Source organism: Colias philodice, chromosome 8, assembly GCF_061535455.1.
Source record: "Colias philodice isolate Cphi_HAF_F1 chromosome 8, ilColPhil1 Martin Lab GWU primary, whole genome shotgun sequence".
Classification (NCBI taxonomy): Eukaryota; Metazoa; Arthropoda; class Insecta; order Lepidoptera; family Pieridae; genus Colias; species Colias philodice.
Genome location: NC_143093.1, coordinates 6864721 through 6892506, shown reverse-complemented (window position 1 = coordinate 6892506; position 27786 = coordinate 6864721). Strand labels below are relative to the sequence as shown.

General features: G+C 31.9%; 2 protein-coding genes across 2 annotated transcripts; one reads left to right on the top strand and one right to left on the bottom strand.

The window, feature by feature from the left end:
* The first annotated feature begins 3032 nt into the window (after positions 1–3032).
* On the top strand, positions 3033–4517 carry LOC149486612 (uncharacterized). Its single transcript, XM_089698220.1, has 2 exons — positions 3033–3498; positions 4431–4517. The coding sequence occupies exons 1-2, from the start codon at positions 3196–3198 to the stop codon at positions 4443–4445; spliced, it is 318 nt and encodes a 105-aa protein (XP_089554346.1). The 5' UTR covers positions 3033–3195; the 3' UTR covers positions 4446–4517.
* Positions 4518–18812: 14295 nt separating this feature from the next.
* Positions 18813–19995, bottom strand: LOC149486611 (uncharacterized). Its single transcript, XM_089697887.1, has 3 exons — positions 19980–19995; positions 19304–19627; positions 18813–19099 (listed from the first exon to the last, which is right to left on the bottom strand). Exons 1-3 carry the CDS (start codon positions 19993–19995, stop codon positions 18813–18815), a joined length of 627 nt encoding a protein of 208 aa, XP_089554013.1.
* Positions 19996–27786: the final 7791 nt, after the last annotated feature.

Below are 27786 nucleotides of genomic sequence, written 5' to 3'. Positions count from 1 at the left end.
GTATATAGATTGATACTTCTTTGCAGAAGTACGAGTACCTAGTAGTTCTTGCGAACAGAGTGAAAAATGTTTATTTTTGACTGGAAATTTCACACTACCTAGCACGTACACACAATATATAATACAATGTTGACTTATTATTCATACAGAGTACAATGTATAGCTTTATTTTATGAAGAATAAAGGATCAACGTGGCTCCAATGAGTAGATGCTTTAATACCTTTATTCCCACGTTACAGTTTTTATATTTTCATAAACTTCTTGTGTATTAAGGAATTTACTCATTCATGGCGACCTGGTGAATAAAGTTTGGTGAAACTTGTAATTTACATTGATAGATAGGTGAGATTTTAGAAGTGTAGAGAGGTAATTTAGATGTTTTTAGCCTAGCAGGCTGAAAACAATATAAAACCAACAGTATCACTTCAAACGCAAACTTCAAACTAATGTGATTGGTTTTTACTGTGTTCCTCACTAAACATCTTTGCACATTATTGGTGGAAAAGCAGTAATCACCCTTACGTGCGGGTGGGTCGCTTGATGGAAAGTGACGAAAACGACTCCGTGAATGTGTTGCCATCTTTAGAGATATGAATATGCCTTTTTAAAAGCGTCGTTGAAGTTGCCTGGGAAAACCGAAGATGATAAATCAGACAAGATAATTGTTCACGGGAAAATGTTTGGTTGACATATAGTTTCCACTTTGTTGTTCTCAGTAAAAGTTATGTGAAAAAATTTTAAGTTTTATTTTTAGATAGGATTTATTCCCGATACAATTAAATTATGATTAATACAATGCTTAAACAAGTGAATTTGTGAAAGTTTATATCCTGCTTAATAGTTATAATTGAAATTGATGCCACTGAAATTCGTGGTGAATATTCTCAACTCGTTCCTTATACTTTTTATAAAATACAGGGGATCAAAAGAGAAAAGCAACTCATTTATTTTAAAAACGTTTGCAAGTCCAAACATTATGTAATATTTTTACCTTCATTATTTGCTATAATTTTATGAAAAGCATGAAATTCTTATCGAATTCCATAATTTTCAAATAAGCGTGAAAATTACTGGGTACCTACATGTTCTATTATATTTTAAACTAGATTTCCGACCGTGGCTTCGCCCACGTTGTCTTAAATTTTACTAATTATGTACCTTCAACATGAATCACTTAACTCTATCTATTAAAAATCTACTAATATCTATTATAAAGGCGAAAGTTTGTAAGGATGTATGGATGTATGGATGTTTGTTACTCTTTCACGTAAAAACTACTGAACCGATTACAATGAAATTTAGCACACATGTAGAGGGTAACTTGGATTAACACATAGGATAGGTTTTATCCCGGAAATCCCACGGGAACGGGAACTATGCGGGTTTTCCTTTGAAAACGCGGGCGAAGCCGCGGGCGGAAATCTAGTTAAAAATAAAGTCTTCAAATCCGTTGTGTAGTTTTGAAGATTTAAGCATACATACCTACATAGAGATGGCGACAGCAACTTCTTTTTATCTTAATACTAGCGGTCCGCCCCGGCTTCGCCCGTGGTACATATTTACGTTTTCTCTACATAAAAACCATCCTCATACTTCAAGGAATATAATAAAAAAAGAATTATCGAAATCGGTTCAGCCGTTCTCGAGTTATGCGCTTACCAACACATTTTGCGATTCATTTTTATATATAAGAGAAGATGTAATGAAGTGTAGCATGTATTTCCCTTTGTTTTACTATGTAGGTAGTTAAGAAGTGTAGTATTTCAAGGATATTTAAATTACACGACAATACCTACTGCAATTTAAGTTTGCATTGAAATTCCATGTTTTTAGTGCTTACTACATTTAAATCATCTCTAAATATATACGACAACATAATATGACTAAGATAGATGAATACATAATACAAAATATTATTCATGTCCTATTGTATGTTGCTTACTTAAGGTTGCTACAAAAAAGAAATACTTTAAAAGAAAGAGCGATATGCAAAAAATATAATAACAAGTCTGTTAAGAAGCTACATTAACATTTAAAAATATCTGGAATGTTGAAAATTATTGATTTTAGTATAAATACTTGCTTCATTCTCAAACGTACCTATAAATACATCGGTACTAAAAATCGAGTTTCTTAAATATCACTCAACATTTGCATAATATGTCATTTAATTTAAAATAACTATCTTGTTAGATATTATTAGAATTAATAGTATTAATTACCTATGGGTCTACAGCGAATGGACCCTTTAATTAAGTCAATGAAAAGGGCTGTCCTTTTCTCATGAAGGGACAGAACATTATAACAGTTATCTTTTTGTCCGCGTCTAAATTTACAGGCCACCTCGATTACTATTCTGCTAATATTTGTCATAATTTAAATGCATTTTAAGTATGCAATGTAAATTATTATCTTTACTAACCTATGGGTACTCTCGATAAATTTTTATACATTAGTCATTTTACCTAACAGAAAAGCTAAACTGTTAAACAATTTATGTAATAAGATTTTTATGTTCAACAATGGAATTTCCCTTAGTTATTTACAAGAAGTAATATAAACTAAGTAGTAAGTATTAAGTATAAAATTATTTTTTTAAATACTCGTATATCATAATGCATCTTATTATATCTTTGTTTCAGAACCGGAATGATACAATTTGATATTTAGTTTTATAGCATTAGATATTTACCTCCACTTGGTGATCGAATTTTTTATATTCCATAATATATTATGTGAGTCAAAGTTAATCTTTAAATCTGAAGTTTGTTTTAATGAAATTTTAATTTAGAGTAGTAACAACTATAGGATTTGTATGTATTAACATTTGAACCTACACGGAATTCATTATTTTTATCTAGATAAAATATGTACACTGAAATGAAGCGACTTGAAACAATGGTTAACAACAACCAGCTCTTTAGCCATAATATTTATAAAGGTGCGTCATAATGTGTCAGTAACTGTACCTAGTTGTTTTGTGTTTAAAATCAATTTATGTACAGCAAGTAATAAATCATTTTTAATTTTATGGTTATTATGTTTCACATTGTCTGTAATAGTGTGGGTGATTAGGGTTTCTGTAAAAGTATAAGTAATATAAAATATAGTTTTAATTGCTCCAACGTTTATAAATATGACTGATAACGGCAATCGGTACATTTGTGTATTTTTTCTTAAGCGAACTAGTTGCCATGGTTCGAATAATCTGTGTGGTTTTGCTCATCGCTGCAGCTATGGTATCTGCAGCACCAAACGGTAAACCACATTACGACTTAGACGATGCCCCGGAACTTTTCGAGAAATTCATAAGGGAGCACCACAGAGTCTATAAAGATGATGCAGACCGTGCAGAACATTATAAAGCATTCTTGAAGACCCTCAATGTGATAAACGATTCTAATAGCGACCCACAACAAACTGCGACGTTCGACATCAACGAATTTGCTGACTATACTCCGGAAGAAGAAAAACATCTATATGGATTAAAAAACATGGTAAGTAGACTAAACAATAACTTGTATTATAAATAGCATCATATCCTAGTTTAGTCGACAATGTTAAATAGGTAATAAATAATACATAATTCAAATTCAAATTCAAATTCGTTTATTCAGTCTAACTTAACCTAACCTTAGAGCTAAATACATTTGGTGGTAACTGTATAATGATAGGTATATATCAATCAACGGTTCAAGACTGGCATCTTTGCTAGGTTACTGAGTAGGTAACCCGTATTAAAGATATCAGTTCCTTCCCCATATAATTTATATAATATAAGAAAAAACATCTTAAGGTGGTCATCACAACTTAGTCAACGAAATTGATTTTTAAGTTCGGATATAAAGAATATAAAAGTAAATTAACTAATTGATATCTTAACTTATGAACATGAAAGGAGTCGAGTGATTATGTGTGGGCATAAGTTAGTGTGTGTGCGTGTGTGTATTGAGTATGTTTGTGTCTGCGTATGTGTAAGTGAATGTGTGTGTGTGTGTGTGTGTTTGAGTGGATGTAGATGTGTATGCATAATTAATAAAGACGTGTGAATTACACCCGTTAAAATTGATACAAAATCTATGACACTTTTACTTATAACGCATAATTATAATACAATACATATTTCTATGAATGAAAACAATCAGTACCTACCTAATCTTTCAATTTTTCGGCACCTGAAGATCAAAGGGGCATTATACCGCAACAATTATTTATGTATCAAACAAAATTATTTGGTTGAGGGAAAATCTTTAAACACCCCTATTTACCATTTCTCAGTTAATAAATAATACGCATTTTTTAAATATTTTTTCTAGATCTACCTCCTACCTACGTAGACTTAGGAATCTATAACTTAGTACCTTCTGTGTGTAAGTGTGCAATAGCAAAACACATTAAAATGTATTTATTTATTTACCTACCTTTTCAGAACGACATGGATTGAGGATCAGAAAACATTAACATATAATATATATATTATAATGCAACAAAGATTCCTGTATCATTAACAATAAAAGCATAATATATTTATTATAATGTCTTTAATTTATCCTTCATAAGTATTCATTTAATGGTGAATAAGGTATAATAGTTATATGATCCGATATTATGTGAATGTAAAATATGATAAAAAGATCGAGTCCAGGATCCTTCGCCCATTTTTGCAAGTGATTACTATCAAGCTAATTTTCCGTGAGTAGCTTTATTTTGATGAGACGCCCAATAATTTCCTGTACGAAACTCTCGATTGTGGTAGCTAACAGAGGTAACAAGGATAAAAATATGTTTTGATTTGATGGTTCTCAAATATTTATTACGCAATTTGTAGGACAATATGTCTGTTGAATTAACTAAGTGAAAACAAAAAAACCTGCTGGTTAGTAATCATTTATGATGACCTCGTTATCGATACACATTGGAAAGAGGGGACTCTTTGATCAAACCATAGATTTTGTAGTAGGACAAATATTTTATCGAATAATTTAGATAATTATCTTGAGATTGAACAAAAAAAAATTCAGTTAGTAATAAATATTTGAGAACCATCAAATCAAAATATTTTATCCTTGTTATCTCTGTTATCTACCACAATCGAGAGTTTCGTACATGAAATTATTGGGCGTCTCATCAAAATAAAGCTACTCACGGAAAATTAGCTTGATAGTTATCAAGTGCAAAAATGGGCGATGGATCCTGAACTATAAAGTCATAATAAAGGATCACCATAATTTGATTGAAATAATACGTGTCCCTTTACCTAAGTCACGCCAAAATTATTAGTCAAGAGCTAAAGTTGATTAATTATTGCTCTCAGGTAAGACCAATAATTAATTTAATGTTGCGAACACAATACCAAACACAAAGACAATTACAGATTTAGACAGGATTATAGGATAGAGATTTATAGCTCTGTAACGCCTGTCTTTGGCATAGAAGTATTAGGTTACTAGTGCACTTCAAGAAAACAAACCATTTCATCATCTCGTCAATGCAGAACAGCGTGAACGTCCTTTTATGAAATGTTAGTTGTTACAGGTGAGTCATGCTATAATATTGCAGTATATAAGCTAAGGATGATATTATTCAGTGTTTTGAGTAGGTACCTACGTCTTAAGTAGGTAATACCCATAGATCAAAATACAATGAAGCACACAACCTGAACGAGAGAAGCACAGTTCCTGAAATAACGTAAAATAGTATTTGTTTTATCGACTAATTTAAAATTCAATGCACATTCAATTAACACGCTTCTAAACACTTAATAATTACGCTGTTATATATATATATTATAGTTATACCCTGAACAATATAATATATCAGAATCGCAATAACGGATGCCCAGTCAACCAGTAAAGGCTTCAGATTAACATACTTGATAAAATACACCGTCAAGTGGCGGCTCGTAGAAACAATAAGCATTGTATTATCTAGCTATCTTACAGATATATTATCTTCCGGATACAATTCATACTGCCTGATGAAGTGCACAATCGAATGGATCGCAATATGATATTATTGTGTTAGATATTAGATTGCTATTTGTTGGTGATACCTTGATTATTTGTTTGTCTTTTGCCGTCTCGATGAGCTTTTGTGTAAGTATAAAGATAAATCTTAAACATAATTATTTACAAAGATAATATTATATTAATGGTTTTGGGAAACGATATACTAGATTATTCAAATAAGATCGAAAGAAAAATAATATACCTACAATCTCCTAAATCAACTAAATCTGAAACAAAAGATGACATAACCAATGATCCAAACACTAGTTCCAATGAGCGCTCATGCCTTTATTACGATTGCAAAAATTTAAACGAAAAAGTCCAATTCAGTAGAAAATACTTTTGCTTCAACAGAAACTACACTCAAATATACATTTAGTAAAACTTATACTTAATATCCAAAAATCGATCGACAGAAATAAAATTCTCTTCTCAAAATCCTGCACAAGGAAAATATACAATCTAATAATAATTACCCTATCTTATGTAGCCACTTAACTCAAAACATAGCTTCAATTTTCACATATTGTATACATTCCTTATAGTACCAAATAATGCATTAATTTCACCCAGATCATATTCACAGATGCATTTCCTCTTGTTTCAGTTGGATAATGTTATACCAAAGGAAGTATATGCTTTATCTATTGTCTCTGTTTATAGCAATTGAGTATTTGAATAAAAAATTTTTTTGTGCTAAATGGAAAGATTATATATTAGTTTTATAACAAAACTGTTTTTTTTTTTTTATTTTTTTTTGCAATAATTCAAAAGTTATTTCAAAATAAAAATTAGTCTTTGAATCCAGTACCGAAAACACACCGACAACTCCCGAAGCGTCACCCGAACGCGTGTGACGTCATAATGTTAGTTTTCACTCATTGCAGTTGATAGAAAAACGTATACAACTACATATGTATAACATTTTGACGTCACATCTATCGTGACCAGTCATGGCGCGTTTATAGTCACGTGACTTTAATTTAAATTTCATCAATTTTTAATTGCTTATTATTAATTGAAAAATATTTTTTTTGGAGATTTTACATTAAATATCAATATTATTATTAATAAAGTTTTAAAATACATAAAAAAAAACAATATTTTTTTATTATTCAAATACTCAATTATGTTTACCTACTCAAAGGAAACAAGTATGTACTTAGTATTTATTTAAAAAGGTGTATAAATTTTTGAAATAAACACTCTTTAGGATAGATCATAGAACAACGTATAATAACTAACGTACTGTCTTAGAAGAGGGAATCTTACATTTTTATATTTCCCGCTTACCGTTTTTGATTTCTGATTTAAATTCATAGATATTGAATTGAAGTGCATAGCATGAAAATATCTAGGAGAAACTGTATCCACATTTCTGATATGAAATGCTTCGCGTGTTATCGCTAGCTTTCGCAAACTTTTCATTTGAGATTCTGCTACGATAGCTTATACGGATGAACTTATTTATGCCTTTGAGGATGCGCCCGCCTAATGCAGGATACTGTACAAAATATCACATTAATTTTACACCTTAACATTGCACTATGATATAATGTAAAATGAAGTAATTTTTCTAGCTAAGAGTTCAAAATCCTAACAACAATAACAAATTCCGTTCAAGAGTGATTGAGTAACAAACATCCTAAATATAAAGTACTGAATCACTTGTTTTAAAAGAAGTCTTTAAAAATGACACAGGATCTTCACAGGATACAAAAAAAAGCAACCCATAATTGTTTAATATAACCTTTATAACAGTTTTCCGGAATTCCGTAATCTCAAGATTATAAGTGAAGAGGCATGAAGGCGTAAGTAATGGTTGGTACCTCTATAATTATCTCCTTATAACCCTAAAAACTATTAATTGAACTATTCATTTAATATAAAAAAAACTTTTCCGGTCCGCCATGCCTGCATTTTTACTGGCCAAACCTGACTATTAATAATAGATATTAAATTCTGTGGACATGATGTCATAACAAAAATATTGTAATGAAAATGTTCTTTTTTTACACGTGACTAAAAAAATAATATTCTTTTAGCGATTTGTATCAGTATAGCGATTTGTATCTAGTAATTAAGTATAAAAAATATGTGTTCCTCCATCATTAAATTCCTTTTGATTTACGATCAGTATTCATTATAACCCGAATCTTTGTAACAAGGTGGAGGTACTCTAGCTAATTATAGTCTTAAGAACTCCATCACTGTCATATTGATTAATAAATTGCAATTTTTTTTACTTGAATTTTGTTGACTTATAAAGCGCGATGGAAAAAATTAATCCTTGTTGCGCAATGATTTAAAAAAATATTCAAGTAGGTAGTTATGAGATTTTAACTCAATATATAGTAGGTAATAGTTGTAGTTTCTAATAGGAACCTGATCACACGAATATAATTGCTAACGTATAAATTTTGAATAAAGCTCAATCATGTTCGTAAGTTGTATCATAATTTTATATAACTAATACCCGAATATATAATGTTATGAGTATTTATACGTAATTATTTAACCCTAGAACACTAACCTTATTTTTCACCGTTTAATACTAACCTTCGTCGCTTCGACTACGCTTTTTATTGGAGGGGATTAAGGGGTTTAATTAAAACAATATATTTGTAGTTATGTTTTTATTTTAAGGACAATGTATTAATCTACATATAAAAATATTAAAATACTTATATTACCATATTTTTTATTCAAACAGTCATCAAAATGAGATCATAGTTTACATGCTTTATGAAAGTTCTTAAAATTTTTGAAAAATTCGTACACATTATATATACCACTAAATTGCTCGAAATAAACTTTTAATTGTAAAAATAATATCTGAAAAAATAATAAAAAATATAATTTTGACAATAGCTTAGGATCTAAAACATTTGTGACACACATCAAGTTTGTGTTCCGCACACAACGATTTTTTGCACTTAGTGCACCTATTTTTAGTCTACCTTTGCTTTACGGTGGGACATATAGCATATTTATGTTTCTTTTATTTTGCTGTGGAGGGACGTAAGCATCATTACTTTGCTCAGTCTCATTTATAACATTCATATTACTTCTTTCTGGCATGTTTAAAATTTATGTGATTGAGTCCCGCAGAGTATCAGTAATGTCATCAGTAATTATACCTGAAAAACATGGAAGAGGATCTAAAATATCTTGAAAAAACCGTACAGGCCCTCGTGTTATGTTTCTATGTTCCTTGAAGGCCGTCTGCTTTGTGACCTTGACTATTGTGGTGACCATATGTGTTTATCTTTCCCAAGAAGAATGGTACGTGATGGTCTTATAATCAAATCACTTGGGTCAGCTGAAGTGCTACGTTTTTCGTCTTCAATGTCACGTGGGCAGATGAAGTACTACATGCCTCATAATCTTGATCTGGAAATTTCTCTTTATTTACAATAGAAACTTCATCATCACCCACTCCATTTCATGCCTCATCAGCCTCAAAATGGTCTTCAGGCTCTCTCGCAGATGAATTTTCCTCATCGCTTTCGACTTCTAATAATAACACATGAATCGTATCTAAAAAATAAAATAATAGGCACCATTATAAAAGATAAAATAACGTAATTTTAACTTAACTAAATAGTACGAAAAGTTACGTTAATACTAACCTTCGTCGATGTGACGAGCCATGGTTGCTGGTACAGCGCGTGTGGACCTTCCACACACAAAGCACTACCGTCCATCGCAAGAGCAATGGGTCGGCTGAGATTAGCTGAAGTAAGAAAACCATACGGTCGCGCGCGTAAAAGTTATAGCGATTTTTTTGGTGACGCGTCGTCGAATCGACGAAGGGTAGTAATCTAGGGTTAAAAATAATTACGCATTATACTTTGTGTTAGGGTTTAAATTGAAATATTTCAATTTTTTATTACTTACACAGCACATCAACAGCAAAGCAACAACGCTAAGGTTAGGTCGTCTCATCTCAAACATAAAGTTGGGTCTTGCAAATTGAATAGTTTATTCTTTAAATATACATATTCGTTGTTCTGGAATTTGATAAGCGTTAATACACAAACACAAAGTTTAAATACTTTAATGTTTAAGTACTTGATGTATTGTACATAGTTTTGTTTGCGAAGCCTAAACATTTTCTTCAAGATCAACTTTAGAATCTTGACATAGCTGTCTTGAGGACCAAATATTTGAAATGCTAAAATGCTTCTTATGACATCACGATTTTACACTCTACAAACTTTTTACACAGACTTTTATGCGTGATGTTCTTTATAATTATTGTTATGCAAGACGTATTAAAATATTTGTAAAATGCTGTTCGATCACTGTCATTCTGACTCTAAACTGAGTTTATTTACATCGCTGTATTTATTATGAATTGGAAAGTTTTCAACCTTCTTCAGCTACGAAAAATAGTATGGCCATTTTGTAAACGAACTTTACGAGATTTCAACCTTCGTTAACACCAACGCTATTTATCCGAGCATGACATGATCGAAGCAGCGAACTGAAGCTAGTTAACATTTAATTAAATCTTAATCCAACACAATATCAATATTAATTCGATTCATGTGTATTTTAAACCGTCGAAGCTGATTAAATAAGGTGATCGTCCGCGAAATCCAAAATAACATTTTTACGGTTCGTCGCGCGATCATTGGATTGGCGAACTACGCGAACGTCCCCGGTTGTAACAAAATACAATTATTTGTCCCGGACGCGAATTGAATTCGAGGACTGTTGTATGTTAATTGTATGCCAATCAAGCATCCGTTTAACAGACGCGTGAACCGAATGGCGTTTCATCTAGTTATGGCGATGAATGCTATCAACTAGTCAGTTTGTTTGCTTGGATTTGCGATTTATCATTTTCTATGAGATGACAAAATGACGCCTTGTGAGTGTTGATTCAAAATATATCGACATGTAACATACACATTCACGATAATATTATTGTTTTCTTTATATCTGTCGTAGCACGTCTATTGATATACGAAAAGACTACATAAATTGAAATTCTAAAGGACGTTAACATAGCACATTTTTATTAAAATAATTAAAATCTTAAAACACAAATAGATAACTTTGCAAAACACTCTAATACCTCTGATTACCATTAGGTTGTCAAAGTTTCCATTAGAAACATTCAGGCTTGTTATTACGGATTTAAGCCTTAATCCACGAAGGTAATCCCATCAGTTGTAGATTACGTTATTGCGAAAGGGGTTTTTTATCTTATATTCTACGAAAACTAATTTTAAAATATAGAAAAATCATACTGCGACGAAGCCTTTGATCTCCTCGTTAAGTGTATTGGAGTGGGATTTTATACTCGCCGGTCGATCGTACACTTTCTGATCTATATTTTTTTTATTTATTAGTACATAGTTTTACGTAAATCCATTTTGAAAATTGCATTTTAATCTGTAAAATAAACTCGTAAATGATTCTTATAATTAAGGTGTTATCAAAACCTCATCATATTTAGTTTTTGTAGGTACCTTTAACGATCACCATTCCTGTCTAATTAAATAATAATATATACCTAGTTAAGAAAGAAGGTGTTCGCTACTCAGTTATACAGAAATAGCCAAGTATAGGTAGCTAGCTACTTGCTATTATTCTGTGGTATAGGCATGTAATGAAATTTAAATTATCACGATCATAAAACATTGTTATGAAACTTTTTCCTCACACTAACATTTCACCTCCACACATAACAAAATAATATTATACGACTGCGAATGTAAGCACTAGCTAAAATTTGCAGTCTTTGAAATTCTTGTCAAGAGTGAAGTATACGAGGATTGCTCTGAAACGCGAAAACTGAGGTGATATTGCTGTAACTATCATCTCTGCAGGTGCTCGGTTTATATCTGCCAAGTGCTATGTACGTGATGTGAATGAAAAATAAACGCGAGACAAACAACTATTTTAACAAACTCTGACAAGTTGTATGGATGCCACAATTAAAAAGGGTGAATTTACAATATAACGCTGAATAAGTTCATTAGCTTTTTGCCCGTGGAATCGCCGGCTTTGTAAAGAACTTAACAAATTATATACCTACTAAAACCTTCCTCAAGAAACTCTCTATCTTTTAAAAAAACTTCATCAAAATCCATTGCGTATTTTAAAAAATTTAATCGTCTCAGTATACATAGGGACTTACAGACAGCGACGTCAACTTTGTTTCATACTAGGTATGTAGAGATTTCTATTCATTCATTTATCATGGATTAAAGCTCAGTGGTTAGCCCTGTGGTTAACTATAGTCACATTGCTAGAATTTTCAATAAAATACAACTTTGTAACTTAATTTGTTCCAGTTGTTGTCGTCAGGTTTCACCAGATTATTCTTATGTTTCCTTGTTAAATGCTTCAAGACTAATTGTGGTATGCAAAGTTTAAATTCCAATTCTATGAATTGCTGAGTAATTATACACGACTAGCCATTTTTTATTTTTCCTTTGCAATAAATATAAAGAAATTATAAATTTTCCAAGGAATTCCAAGATTCCCAATTATTTATTAACACGGTCCGTGACCGGCTCGAGATAATGATTAGAATTCTAAGGAAGTTGAATTTCATTTATATCTTGGAAACGTTTTTTAACTATTTTTGGTTTAAAAGAAAAGCCGTCCGTTTCATGGAGCCTGACTTTTACACCACCTAAAGAATGTAATTTAAAAAAGCCTTTTCAACTCTTTTAATGAAACCTTTTCAGGATACTCTTTTAATGTTAATTTCATTAAAAAGTACCTTCTTGGAAGGAAATAACTTGTTTAACCATATAAGTTAAAAAAAATTTAATGGATGGATACGAACTTATTCTTAGTTTAAGTAGCATAAAAATAGAGGGATCATCAGATTAGAACCATCCACTTATTTATACGTGGGAAGATACCTCGTAAATAATAGCACGTATAATTCCTGTCAATCATTATTACCTACTTAGGTACCTATTATAGATAATCAGGCTAATAATTCTTTAATTTTATTCATACCTTTAATACCCTTACTTATATATTTTAAATTAGTGTGATTTAATTTCTTCTCCGAATCCAAATCAAATGCAATGTATCTGTAACAATCATTTCTATTCAAAAATATTGAAGGAAACTATATCCGCATAAGATATAAAATTAACAACATCTTGTTATCCATCCTGAAACGTCAACCGCCTCAAGGCATCCTAATTTGGAAAGAGCTAGTGTGGCTACAATGCAGTCGTGTAGAGGTTGTATATCGTTAATTAACATGGACTTACCGTTCCAAAACTTGTGCCTCTAAGACAGCCTTTCCCAACCTGGGATCCACAAGCATATCGCAAGGGGTCCGAAGACAAATCTAGAAAATTACGAAAACCTTAGTGACCAGACTATGCTGTCGGCTGGACTTTTTATTTTTCAGTTTTATGATGGTATTTCATCTGTCAAGTGATGGATGGCTAAGCTATTTCAAAAAAACTGCATTGGAGTTCAATCAATTTTTAAAATAATATAGATTGACCTATGTGAGTACTCCGATTAAGTTTTTAGGGGTCCGCGAATCATGATAAGGTGGCGCTAGGGGTTCCCTTCTAGAAAAAGTTGGGAAAGGCTGCTCTAAGAGGAAACTTTACCCCCGAGAGCGCGGCTAGTGGGCCCAACGTTGCGTGTTTGTTTCTCAAGAAACAGATTTGATTAAAAGTTATCCTTTGTTTACCCATCACTTACCAACTAGTATTATGTGTCTGTCAATATCAATACATACGCCTCTTACTAGTATTTCGACAGTATAATTATGTATTATTTATACTAGTCACTGATAAAAATTATAGAACTCTATTTAAATACACTAATATTTTCTAGGTGGCTGTTAAAACTTGTATCTATTCATTAATTAAATTACTGTTGTATTTGTTGTCAAACTCAAAAGGTAACTAGATATATCAAACTCAAACTCAAACTCAAACTCAAACATTTATTTATTCAATTAGACTACTTTTAGTAGCACTTTCGAATCGTCATTACATAAGTATTTTTAACATTTACCACCGATTCGGAAAGCAGTATCTATGGAGAAGAACCGGCAAGAAACTCCATAGTTGCTCTTTTAAAATCATATTGTCAATATTACATAATCTGTAACTTTAATCTAATATCATAATATGCCAAAGAACTGTCCTGTGGTTCTTACGCGACAACCCTCCATGGATTTTCATCTTCCATATATTCCTTAATGCTATAATAGGCTCTCTGAACTAATATATTTTTTACATAAGTTTTAAATTTAGCACTACCAAACTCTTTAATATTATGAGGAATTCTATTGTAAAAGCGTATACCTTGACCCATAAATGAATTTTTAACTTTAGCTAATCGGAAAAATGGCATTTCAATTCTATTTCTGTTCCTTGTGCCATAACAGTGTCTATCTCCTACTCTTGTGTGTACGTCGGCATTTTTGTGTACATGCAAAATATTATTAAATATATACTGTGATGGTACAGTAAGGATACCAGTATTCTTAAAGAGATCTCTTAGTGAGTCCCGAGCACGTAAATTATATATAGAGCGAATGGCTCTTTTCTGTAAGATAAATATAGTTTCTATATCTGCTGCCCTGCCCCATAGTAGAATTCCATAGGACATAATACTATGAAAGTAGCTGAAATAAACCAATCTAGCTGTATCTTCATCGGTGAGATGCCTTACCTTTCGGACTGCATATGCTGCTGAACTGAGCTTACCTGCAGCGGTGTTGACATGGGCTCCCCACTGTAGTTTCTCGTCCAATGTTAACCCAAGAAATACAGTCGATTCTGTAGGGTGTAATACCTCCCCGTTCAAGGTAATAATTCTGCTCAACTTTTTAACGTTAGGTAGTAAAAATTCAACACAAGTTGTTTTTTTGGCATTTAATAATAAATTATTAGCAGTAAACCAGTCGGATATGTGTAAAAGAGTACTGTTCACTTCGTCAACATTTGGGTCATGCCTATCCACATTGAATATTAATGAGGTATCATCTGCAAACAGAACTATTTCACACCTATCCTGTAAATAATAAGGTAGATCATTGATATATACCAAGAACAAGAAGGGTCCTAAAATAGATCCTTGTGGAACACCAATGTTAATTGACGCACCGCTAGAACGTTCTCCATTAACAACTACAGTTTGTATCCTATCATGCAGGTATGAGGCTATGAGGTTCTGAGCTTGTCCTTTAATCCCATAGTGATTAAGTTTACGCAATAATGTACAATGTTCAACGCAGTCAAATGCCTTGGAGAGGTCACAAAATATCCCCAAAGCATTTTTTGAGTTTTCCCATGCCTTATATATATGTGTTAGTAGTGCAACTCCAGCATCTGTGGTTGAGCGCCCCTTTGTGAAACCAAACTGTTTGGTGTGCAGCAAATTATTAGAAGCAAAGTGACTAGTCAATTGGTTTAATATTAACTTTTCGAATACCTTACTTAATGTTGGTAAAATCGAGATAGGTCTATAGTTGTTACAGTCTTCTTGATCGCCTTTTCAAATATTTATTTTAACCGGATACAATCCAAGCGAAGCCTGAATATACGCTTGAGTAGCATAATTAGGACTTCAGAAGAACACATTAATATGTATTCTATTGAAGTCTTAATTATGCCACTAATATAATATGAACTTACATAATGGAGTACTTGAAGTAAATTCATGCATGTTCTTGAGGTACGTTATGATTTTAGGAGTCTACATTCCACTTATTGCGTCTGTGTAATTGTTATAACAATCATTCATATTTTATGAATAAATATGTTGTAGCGTAAAGCAACTCTATATTCCATAGAACGAATGATCCTTTCCCATTTTGAAAACTTTATAGGTATTGAAAATCATTGTTAACAAAGAAAATACAAATACGTTGCCTTTCTTCCTAACACCAAGGGCTAATATTATAATATAATATCTACTACATTATTCGACTTATGTACCTAAGATGAGCGCTAATGTTTGTAATCAGTTAGATTCAAAGTTCCAATGCTTGTATTATCACTGTACATATTTACAACGCAAATGGAAGTCAATACAAAGAGCTATGACTAGCTTTATAGACACCTCATTATTTATGTAGATTGACTTCAGAGTTTTCGCAGCAGTGACGCTGAGTTTTAACCGTCTTTAAACTTGTAACTACGGCGTGTATATTAATCGTAGTTTGTGAACTTTCGTACTACAAATTTGTGTACTTTTTGTATTAACATATTGAAAACTTATTTATAGTGTCATTTTTCATATATGGGGCGTAGGTTGGTTGAAGAATTTATGCAAAATTTTGCCCTAGTATTCACGGAATCAGCCTTGACCTAATGAGCGATAAAGGTAGAAAATCTTAATTTCAAAATGAATTATGAGCTCGCACTGTAAGTTTCCAAGTACTTCAACCTCTAATGAGTTTGAATCGCAATTGCAATTTAACATACGAACATATTTGGAGTAATTTCAACCAAGTTCAAAGAAAAATAAAAATATGTAAGTAACACACATATGCATAAATTAATAATAGGACTTTCAGACGTAATTAAAACTGTTTTTCAAGATTTCAGGCTTATCTACTAGATAATATTCAATTTAACGTCGACACCGTACACAATTTTCATATCTACCTATTCGTTAAAATAATTTTATTTAAATATGTATGTATATGTATCAAATATTATAAAATTTATACTATTTTGTATTACGCAAGCATCTGCAAATTATGATAGGCGATCACACCTATATACATAATAAATAGATCATAGAATTTTGACAAACCATAATTATAAAAAAATCACCCACAACAACAATTTAAACAAACCTAATTTAAAAATTAGGGACTATATAAACATACCTATACGTATTATAGAACCTCGATATACTTATTGTGACTTGAGCCCATATCTATTCAACATCTCGTAGTCTATCCAAGCCAATCAAGGGTAATGTGGTTTCGCCTAAGGTAGAATACGCTCAATTACGTTGAAGTGTAAATTTGCTTACAGCGGTGCTTTAAAAGTATGGAGTTCACTCAACAAAATGGATTCCAGGAATGATTTAAACTCCTCTGTGTTATTTTTCTTTGTATTGCGGTCTAGATGAAATGGTATCGTGTCTAGATTTGTGTTTTAGTTTGAAAAATAAAACTTTTATTTTTTTAAGAAGACTGGCTGGAAACAGAAGGCTGATCACCTACATATCGTTTTATTTATCAGTGAAACAAATGTCAAACGCATCTTCCCCTGTCCCTATAGGCTATAGGTACCCTATAAATGCACAAATAACTTCACATGTAATGAAGATAGTCGACGTCAATTCAGTAGATAATTATGTACTTTTTACTTCATAACGTTTTTGTATTTATTATACTTGTAATGAAACATTGAATCCAAATATTATGTTTAAACATTGTCTTAAATACAATTAGATTTAGATTACGAATTAGATAATTTATGCCACAGTAGATTGTTATAGTGAGAAAGGAGCCTAGTGGAACGACACACAATAATTATTAATTTATATTTGTCTTCCAGGCTTCGCTAATTTGGGAGCTCCAATTATACCCGGGTCCTTGTCCGGCATCGCTGCAAGGAAAATAGATTTGAATATATCAAGGCAAGATATTCAAAACTATATGATACAAGCTCGAAATTATGCGACCCAAATAAGGAGTGAATTGCCGAATGACGCTCCTAGATGATAATTCTCATTAGTATTTAATTATTGTATAAGTAATGAAGGAACTTCTTGTTGGTGGCATAAAGTTTATATCATACGAACTAGCACATCTTATTATGTTAATGGCTGGTGATGAACTGAGATATAAAATTTTAAATGACAGAATAACGTAGGTAGTTGGATTACTCATTACAAGTTTCCGAAGTACTTTTTGGTATAATCGGCTAAAAAATCATAAAGAAAAGACGAAAGAATTTACAACTGTATAATAATTATTGTAAGTGACGTCAAAGTTTCTTAGACATCTAGAACACGATAATAAACAACGTATGAAGTTTGTTGTTGTTATTGCACTTTAGTTATGCAGGAAGTTCTAAACAGATGCACTTTGTTATTGGAAGTTTAAAGAAATGTATACGTCGTACATTAAAGTAATTGCAATTTGATATATTACTCTATTTCAAATTAGTAGAGGCATTTATATTGCTTATAAAGGCAATAAATAATCGTTTGTTAGCTTCATTTCTGATCATCTTTTTCATTCTCAACAATACCAAAAGGTACTTTTTGCACACGTCTTTACATTCAAAAATGTTTAATGAAAGTATTACTTCAGACCAAACTTTTAAGTGGAAACCGATAAAATATTTTCGAATGTCACGCATAGAATTTCTTTAATAGAGACGTATTATCAAGATATAATTATCGTAATTAACGCATTAATATTATCTTCATAGATCACTAGTTACAGATTAGTGATTCAGCCTTATCGGTCCGTACACATATTAGTATTGATGTTATAATCAATAAGCTTGAATAGGTTAAATCGAGTGATAAACTTGGTAAAGCCATATTATACACTTTTGAACACATCCTGAACATATCTGAAAGAAATTGCTGCCTTATCGATAACACAGCCGTTGTGATCGTCATCTTATAATATTGTTTTTAGTATGAAATCCAGATAAAATGCTATCAATTATTGTGAAAGCGAAATGCGTCAGAAAAACTAAAGACAACCAAATACATGCTTACACTCTGCATAATAAAATATCTCTTATGAAATTAATACCGTCTATTAGATTATTTACTATGTCTACACAACTCATAGGTATCTACTTACTCGGATATCAGTAAAAATATTCATTTGGTTCCCTTATAACATGAGCATTCTCATCAAGTGTCACATTTCCAGAGTCTTTAAAATAGTTATTATTTAACTCCACTAGTGTTTTAACAAATCTATAGTAGTGAATTTGCTGATTGTATTTTTTCTTGTAGTTCGTCTTATTGTACTTCTTTATGTATTGTTTATAAAGCTCCTGGGCGTTATCTAAGTCGTAAAGCTCACTTGCGTTTACTTCTTTATTTCGCTGTCGTCCTGCGTATTCAGCTTCTGTGTTACTCACCTTAAAATCTGTGTATAGAGTATAAGCTGTTATGAATCAGGTCATCGGGCAGATGTATTCCTATACTATACCACTAAAAACTGGATAGGTACTATGTGTGTATTACAATTTAAGTAATATTCTTGGCGTAAGGATATTACTTGCTCACTCAATAATTATACCGACTTGTATCAAATATGTATCTATAACATTTTTTTATAAAAAATACTTACAAGGTTTAATTTCAATTGCATAATGTTCGTCTATCTCTTGTGGGTTCAAATCTGCATATTGATTGACGATATAAAATGTATTTTTGTCTAATTCTGCTTCATTGAGGCGAGACACTTGATTCAAAGTAACAACAAAGTTATTTAATCGCGTGTTTTCCTCCATTTCACCTTTGTATTTCTTATTGTATTTTTCTTTGAACAGTTCAAAAATATCTCTAGCATTGTCAAGATCGTATACCACACTAATTATTATATTTAAATGGCAAACCAATAAAAACGTAACGTTAATAATTATAGTTTTCAACATCATGTGTTCATCAATTCCTAAAATGAAATATTTACAATTATTAACATAATAGAGATTGTTTTGTCAGAATTTTTGAAATACCAAATTAGACCACAACTTGATTCAGAAAGAAATAGAATAAAGACAAAGCTAATTCAATTTCGATGATTGATAACGCGGACTATGAAATTTTAAATCTGCCGTGAAATGAATAATGAATAGGAAGGTTTGTTTCCACAGATCTTGAAAATAATATAGGTATCATAAAAATTGGGAGCACTCTACCAAACATGCGTACTTATGTAGAATACCTAATTACATGTAGTAAAGTAGATAAATACTGCACTCATAATATAATATAATTCCTAATAATACAACTTATGAGTTTACTTAGTACGAGTACCATGTTACTTAATTAAATACTCTTGGCGTAGTAAAATTTAAACCAATTCATTTTCATGTCTATACATATAATAAAATCGTAGGAAAGTCAAAACTGTACATTGAATATTTTTTTAAAAGAATACATAATCCATGATCTATAATCGATATAGAAGCCAAAAATATAGTTTTTAGAATTTTTGTCTGTTTGTCTGTTTGTCTGTTTGTCTGTTTGTCTGTTTGTCTGTTTGTCTGTATGTTTGTCCGAGCTAATCTCGAAAAGTACTGCATAGATTGACTTCAAATTTTGCATGAATATTACTAACAGGTCGTGTGAGGTTTTTTTAAACATATTATCATGCTATCACCTCCGGGGGAGGAGCTGTGAACCTTTACTTTTCTTACGTATTCCGTGAACTACGACAGCGTACAATCTAAAGACTCATGTTTAAATGTTGTTTTTGAGTAAGCCATGCTATTATCTAGCTTTACACTATAAAAACTACGTCATTTACGTTATTTGGGCAGAGAAACTGTTTAATGAATCTTAGTACTATAAAGACAAATTTGATTCAGCGCCATCTATGAGATTTCGTAAAAATCAAATCAATTTACATGTTAACACTACTGAACACAATGTTAAAAATTAATAATTTAAATATAATTATGTTATTTATTTATTTAACTCTTTAACCCATAATAAATCTTCCCTTCCCTATAAGGTGCGCTTATATAATTCGTGTGAATATACTACATTTTAAGTCAAACTAGACACCATTACAGTTAATCTAATATTGATTGTGTTCATTGGTTACATTTTTAAAAATCTTCGTGTTTTAATAATTCGATCACGAGGCGGGACTCTAATACAAAAAGGTTAGTTCGTTGATAATTATTATTCCTTCATCATTTACATGTTGTTAGTAAAAATATACTTTGACTGTTAATACTTTTGTTCAGTATTTATCTGTATGATTATTGCTTGGTAATTAATATATTTTCATGTCGTATACCTAATTATAAACATAAGTGTGATGTGAAACTAGCTGGATTTATTTTTACACACTCACAGTCTTATATTTTGTGTTAATGTTAAAATAGTATTAATAGTGTAAATCATAATATTTTTTCAAAGTTAAAAATATTTCCTTTTTTCTGATGGTGTTGCCATCGAATTAAACCGCGCTGTCGTTTCGTTCACAAAAAGTCATGTTATTAGGACCGAATATGTAGCCGCCTCAACTTACGGAAACGAGAGTAACCTGCGTTGTCTGTTAGTTATTATATAGTCGAATTTAACGTTACATGGAAATTGGAATCTAAATATATGTATACCTACTTATATTAAATCTGTAGAGGTCAATTCTGCACATGAAATATATTTCCTAAATAACTATGTGGTGATTAGAGATCGACATCGACGTCAAAAATGTTTGTCCGTCTGTCTGTCTGTATAACCGTTATAGAAACAAAAACTACTCGACGGATTTAAACGAAACTTGGTACAATTATTTTTCATATTCGTGAGCAGAGCAGCAACTCCATTTTTAAGCTTTCGTCGCGTGTGCGTTCTTAATGCGTGTATCTTAATGGTTAAAGCTACACAGAAATCAAGTATGAAAGAAATGTTCTCCATATTATATAAAAAATATCTCCCGACATCATAAATGTCTATCTTTTATGGTTGAGCTTAGGAGTTCAAAGCTTTCTGATTATATTTGTCTACTAGCTGTCCCCGCGACTTCGTTCGCGTGGAATAGTGACTATGGGACCTATGACCATGGGCTCAGGGTGGGGCAACAATAAAAAATCATTTTTATTTTCATGCTCCCACTCCCGCGCCCACTCGCACTCCCACGCCATATGCCACGTTCAGTCCCAATCCCACGCCCACGCCCACTCCCCTTCACAATTAGTACCTACCAGATCAAAGCCAGGGTAAGCGCCCCACCCAGCCCCACCGTGGCTACGCCCATGCTGAATTACTACTTAACATACAATTATTGAGTAAATACGTACAACCATACTGTACTGTTGTACTACCATAAATAATTAAAAGAATTGTTATTAAAATTTCTTACTAAACTGAGCTAAAAAACTTACGTAAGTACCAAATTATTAAAGAAAATCAAGAAATGAAATGCCTAACCTATACCAAATAGTTACTACATATTGTAATTAAAAATTATGATTAGTATATAATATCGAAAATCAAAAAAGAAATGCCTAACTAATTCTACGTAAAATTTCTTTTAAATTATGTCATATTATTTTTTAGGAACCAGGGGGGGGAGAGGAGCAAATTCTATTTCCTTCCTTTCTTAAACGGATGTTTTTAATAATCTATGGTGTAGCCAGTAGCCACTGATCAGCTTAATCGATACTCAGTTTTTATCAAATCCAGAAACAAATCCAAATTAGATCTTTCCTGTCTCACGCACGTAACTAAAGGCTGAAGAGAGAGAGAGCACGTAACTAAACCGTTTAGACGAAGAAAAGTGTATAGAAAAAGGAATAAATAATTTCATAAACTTCCCGACGATCTTTAAAAATAAATTATAACTTTCATTTTTTTCATTCCCACTTTTACCCCTATGTAGGTATAGTAAGTGGATGAACCAATTTTGATACACTTTATCTAAGAACCAGCGTCGGAAAATATTCTGCCTAACAAAAAAAACCGCATCTAATTCGGTTTACCTGTTAGCCAGCTACGGTGCCATAGACAGACACACACACACACACAGAAATACATAGCGGTCAAACACATAACACCAGTCTTTTTGCGTCGGGGGTTAAAAATATAATACGACATAATTTAAAGGACATTTTATGTGGAAAATTTACCTATACACCAGGGTAGATAATTTTTGAAACAAAAAAAAATCGCAGTAGGATGAAACCCATTAGAAAAGGATATGATAAAAATGTAAGGAAAAATAAATTACGGTCAATCGGAGTTCGGGAAGTGGGAGGGGGGGAGCTTTTAAGAGAAAAAAATGGTTTCTCTCGATTTCTCGATAATAATAACACCTGCTAATTTTTTTCTACATATTTTAATTGTACAGACATCACTTTTCCACAATTTTATTATATGTATTGATGATGATGGTTGAGATTATAACACTCTTAGTCCGTTTTAATTTTTATTCACCCGCATCAGTGCCACCTAAAAAATCTTTATATATCGAAATTCGAGCAAAGTTAAGAAAATGAGAAATAAGAGTTCTCAAGGATCGTTAGAGATAAGAGGCTTACTATTGACCGAAAACAACATGTGTTATGCCGAACCTGAAACCGCTTCACAACGAGAATTGCGGCTCACAGCTGACCGCGAACGGCATGTACTATCCTGTGAGACCGAAACCTTCACTGAGGGTATATATAACGTCTCACAGCTGATCGCAAATGGCATATTGTACTATCCCGTGAGACCGAAACCCTCACTGAGAGGGAATTACGTCTCACAGCTGATCACGATCGTCATATTTTATCTCGAGAATTCTGAAACTTTTACTCAATATGAAGACCGTTTGACAAATAATAGGGTGCACCATAATATTATTCGATCTCTCGAAGATGAACATGAGCATAAGCAATGACTAGAGTAGGGACGCGAATATTACCATTATTTGAGACAAGAACGATTAATAAGTTTGTTTAATGAAAGATTAAGAATTGAAACTATTGGTCTCTTTAAACGGACGAATAGCGAGAGGCCCGTCTTATTGCAAACAGATTTCGACATAGTCTTAATGACTTAGAGGTAAACATAGAAGATCAATCTACAAATTCGGTGGTGTGGTCCGACAAAATAATATAAAAGTGGGTTTGCTTATAACCTCACAATTGATTACAGATCATCTTCTGTATAGGCGATATTAACGTAGTATGTTCTTTTTGTAATGCTTTAAAGTGGAGTAAGGAGTCGGCTTTCGTTTGAAGATACGCCGGAACCTTTGAAATCACTACTTTTAAGTTTTAGAGGAACATGTGCAATCTAAACAGTTCTTAGACAATATTAGCTCTTATAGTATTGCGTTTTAAATGATCCTTTGGTGCTCAACAATTATTAGATGCTCCTTTCATTCTTACTTTTAAGATACAAGGTCAAGTTTATCATTTGATAGGATCCCTTTTGCCTGAAGGCCAACCTAAGTTTCTTTAAATATATTTTGTATTCGACTACGACGAATAATCGAATACAAGAAATCAATATTTCTCGAATTTAAAACTGAACTCATTTCACAATTTTAGAACATGTTAATTCATCAGGTTAATCCGTATATATGCGTTTTAAATACGGCTAGATTGGTTTATTTTAGTTACTTTCATAGCATTATGTCCTATGGAATTCTACTATGGGGCAGGGCTGCAGATATAGAAACTATATTTATATTACAGAAAAGAGCCATACGCTCTATATATAATTTACGTGCTCGGGACTCACTAAGAGATCTCTTTAAGAATATTGGTATCCTCACTGTACCATCACAGTATATATTTAATAATGTTTTACATGTACACAAAAACGCGGACTTACACACAAAAGTAGGAGATAGACACTGTTATGGCACAAGGAATAGAAATAAAATTGAAATGCCATTTTATAGGTTAGCTAAAGTTAAAAATTCATTTATGGGCCAAGGTATACGTTTTTACAATAGAATTCCTCATAGTATTAAAGAGTTTAGTAGTGTTAAATTTAAAACTTATTTAAAAAATGTATTAGTTCAGAGAGCCTACTACAGCATTAAGGAATATATGGACGATGAAAATCCATGGAGGGTTGTCGCGTAAGAATAACAGGACAGTTCTTTGGCATATTATGATAATATATAATATTATGTAGTTAGACGTAAGTAACATGTAATGTAAAATTATATTGTATATGGACATGACTTTAAAAGAGCAACTATGGAGTTTCTTGCCGGTTCTTCTCCATAGATACTGCTTTCCGAATCGGTGGTAAATTTAAAGAATGTAATGACGATTCAAAAGTGCTTCTGGAAGAAGTCTAATTGAATAAATAAATGTTTGAGTTTGAGTGTTTGAGTTTGAAATCGACATTAGAAGCTTTTCCTCAAGATGGTGATATTAATATAAAATTGGTATAAATGCCGATAGACGGAAGTCTATCAGCACTCAGGAATTCCCTGAGCGTGTTATAACGCCCAGGCCGCAGTATTACAATTTTTCCTACAGTAGGGCGACGAATCTATTTTCGCATAGCAACGGAGGGGAACTCGTGGGGGGTAAAGTGACGCGGGCCACGTACCACAAACATGTTTAGTTTGTGGTACCGAGCGCGAAAGAAAGTCATCGTGTTTTTAGTAAAGTTACTATGTAAACTAACGTAATTTATTACTTAGGTACATATTCTATAATGGTGCGCTCAAACTGTTAATCTACATTTAATTTAGATTATTATTTTAATTACTAAGAAATGTAGAATTTAAATCACATTCATTCATGTTTTCCTCAGATATTCGATGTCTATGATTTTCGATGATTTTAAGATTTTCTTATCAGAGTATTCAACTTTAATGTAGTTAAATTTTATAAGAGACAATTAAGAACATTCAAAAATAAAGTGTCACGTATTTTTTTTAAACGACGAATGACGAAAAACGACCGAATCGCGGACGAAGTCGCGGGCAACAGCTAGTTTTCAAATAAATGTTACGGCACTGGCTTTGTCTTAGTCCTGTAAAAATTAACGTAGATGATTAACTAAACATAGGAAATATTCATGGTATATTTCCTTCCTCTCAAAAGGTCAATATTCATCCAACATAATATTACTAATTTAGTTAAGTAATTTGGTTGAAAATTTGAAACACTAGAAAATACCGCATTACATTTTCTGACAAGGAAAATATTAAAAACTTCTTTGAATTTTACCTCACTTCCAGTCAAAGCTTGAGCATAAGGCGAGGTAGGTACTCATTAGCTATATAATTTTAGCACTTTTACATGATTATTACATTACCTAAGCTGTGACAGCGTCTTTACGTTATTTCTAACATCTAATTCTCTTCTTCAAGTCACGTTCTTTGACATGACGTTTACTTTTAGCCAGGGGTTTCATCATTTTAGCTTTGAGTTAGCGATGTCCGGAAATAACTATTTAAGTGCCTCAGGAAATTAAAACTGTAACGCGGCGATACACGAAACCTTTTTATGAAGTTATCTTGCTTACACTAGTCTTGTATGTAGTTACGTGTATTTTTTGATAATGGTATTTCTTAGTTCTTACTATTTAGTTTAAGTTATAATTTACCTGATAATTAAATAATATTTAGGTATTGTATGAATTAACAATAAAGTGAAGCCTGATTTCAATGAGCAAAAATCTGGGCAAATTGGAAAGCTGTGGAATTTATTTGTTTAATTGAACGCCTCAAGAACTAATGGTAGGTACGAATTGAGGAATTCTTCTTGAATAGTATATTTAATATTTATCAAAGAATTGCTATGCTTTTCGTCACTCTACAATCATAGAGCCGACCAGGATGAAGAAAGAAGAATCTCGCAAAAATATTCCTTTTGACAGCAGAGTTGTGTATTATTGTTCAATATTTTTACTTATTTTTAGCTTCCTTTTTTAGAAGATTGTTAAAACAAGAAATTCAGTGTTGACAATTTGATGTTAGCTAATGTTAGCCTACTAATGTTAATACATAGTAGATAGTCACTAAGACTATTAATGAAGTGAGGGTAGTTCGGGTGTTGTGTCGATAAGACAAGCTCTGAGAACCAAGGCATGCCTAATGTGAGATGATCTTTTATAGTAAAAGTAGACTATTTATTACAACACTAGCTGTGCCTCGCGGTTTTATACGCATTGCTCCGCTCTTATTGGTCTTAGTGTGATGAAATATAACTTAAATATTTATTATTTCCGACAATAATTTTAATCTTTAAAATTAAAGCTTTTTGTGAACAAAAGTGTAGGAATAAAAGTCAATCTTTTTCTATTGTAAAATTCGTAAAATCAGTTCATTCATTTTTTTTCCTGTAAATAAATAAAAAATGAATAAGATTAAACCATTTAAACAACCGTTTTAATCTTGTTTCACTTGTTCTAAAAGGAAAATTACGTGTGCTGATGCAGCAAAGAGATAAAAAAATTCACAGGTCATATCTAATGGGAGACGATCTAATGGCCGAATTGGTTCTGCCTTTTCCTTGTACCTGAAGACATTTGGAACACCTAAGATCCTCTAAAATATTACAGTCCTAATGGCTTTCCTTGAAAATCCTTATAAAATTATATAAGTAACTAGGTAGCTATTACACGCGTTACTTGAAAATTTTAAGGATATAACCAACAGCAGAACAGAATCCAAATGCAGTTTAATTCGGTAATGTACCATACTTTACTATGTAAGTATCAGCTTTATATTTAAGTAATTGTTTTTATTAAACAGTTTCCTTGAACCATATAGTTAGTTAGATAATGAACATGAAAGCATTAATTTGTAGTCATTTTTATTAAAAAACCCAGGAAGAATAATACTTATAAACATTTTGGAATAATCATCTTCGCAATAACTATTTTCTTAACAAATTTCACATAATATTTTCTTCAAAGAGGTGAGTTTAATTTTATTTTTAACAGCTTTTTATTATGATTGTATGTGTAAGAAGAATGGAATATTATATAAATGATATGTTTCAATCCTTAGAACAAGAATCAACATTTGTTACCTGTTAGAATATTTTTATTTCAATAATATAGCAATCAAAGATACCATTCGTAAGGGTAGAGATTCGAGCCTATCATGGGAGAGCCTTGTTTTAAGAAGTAATC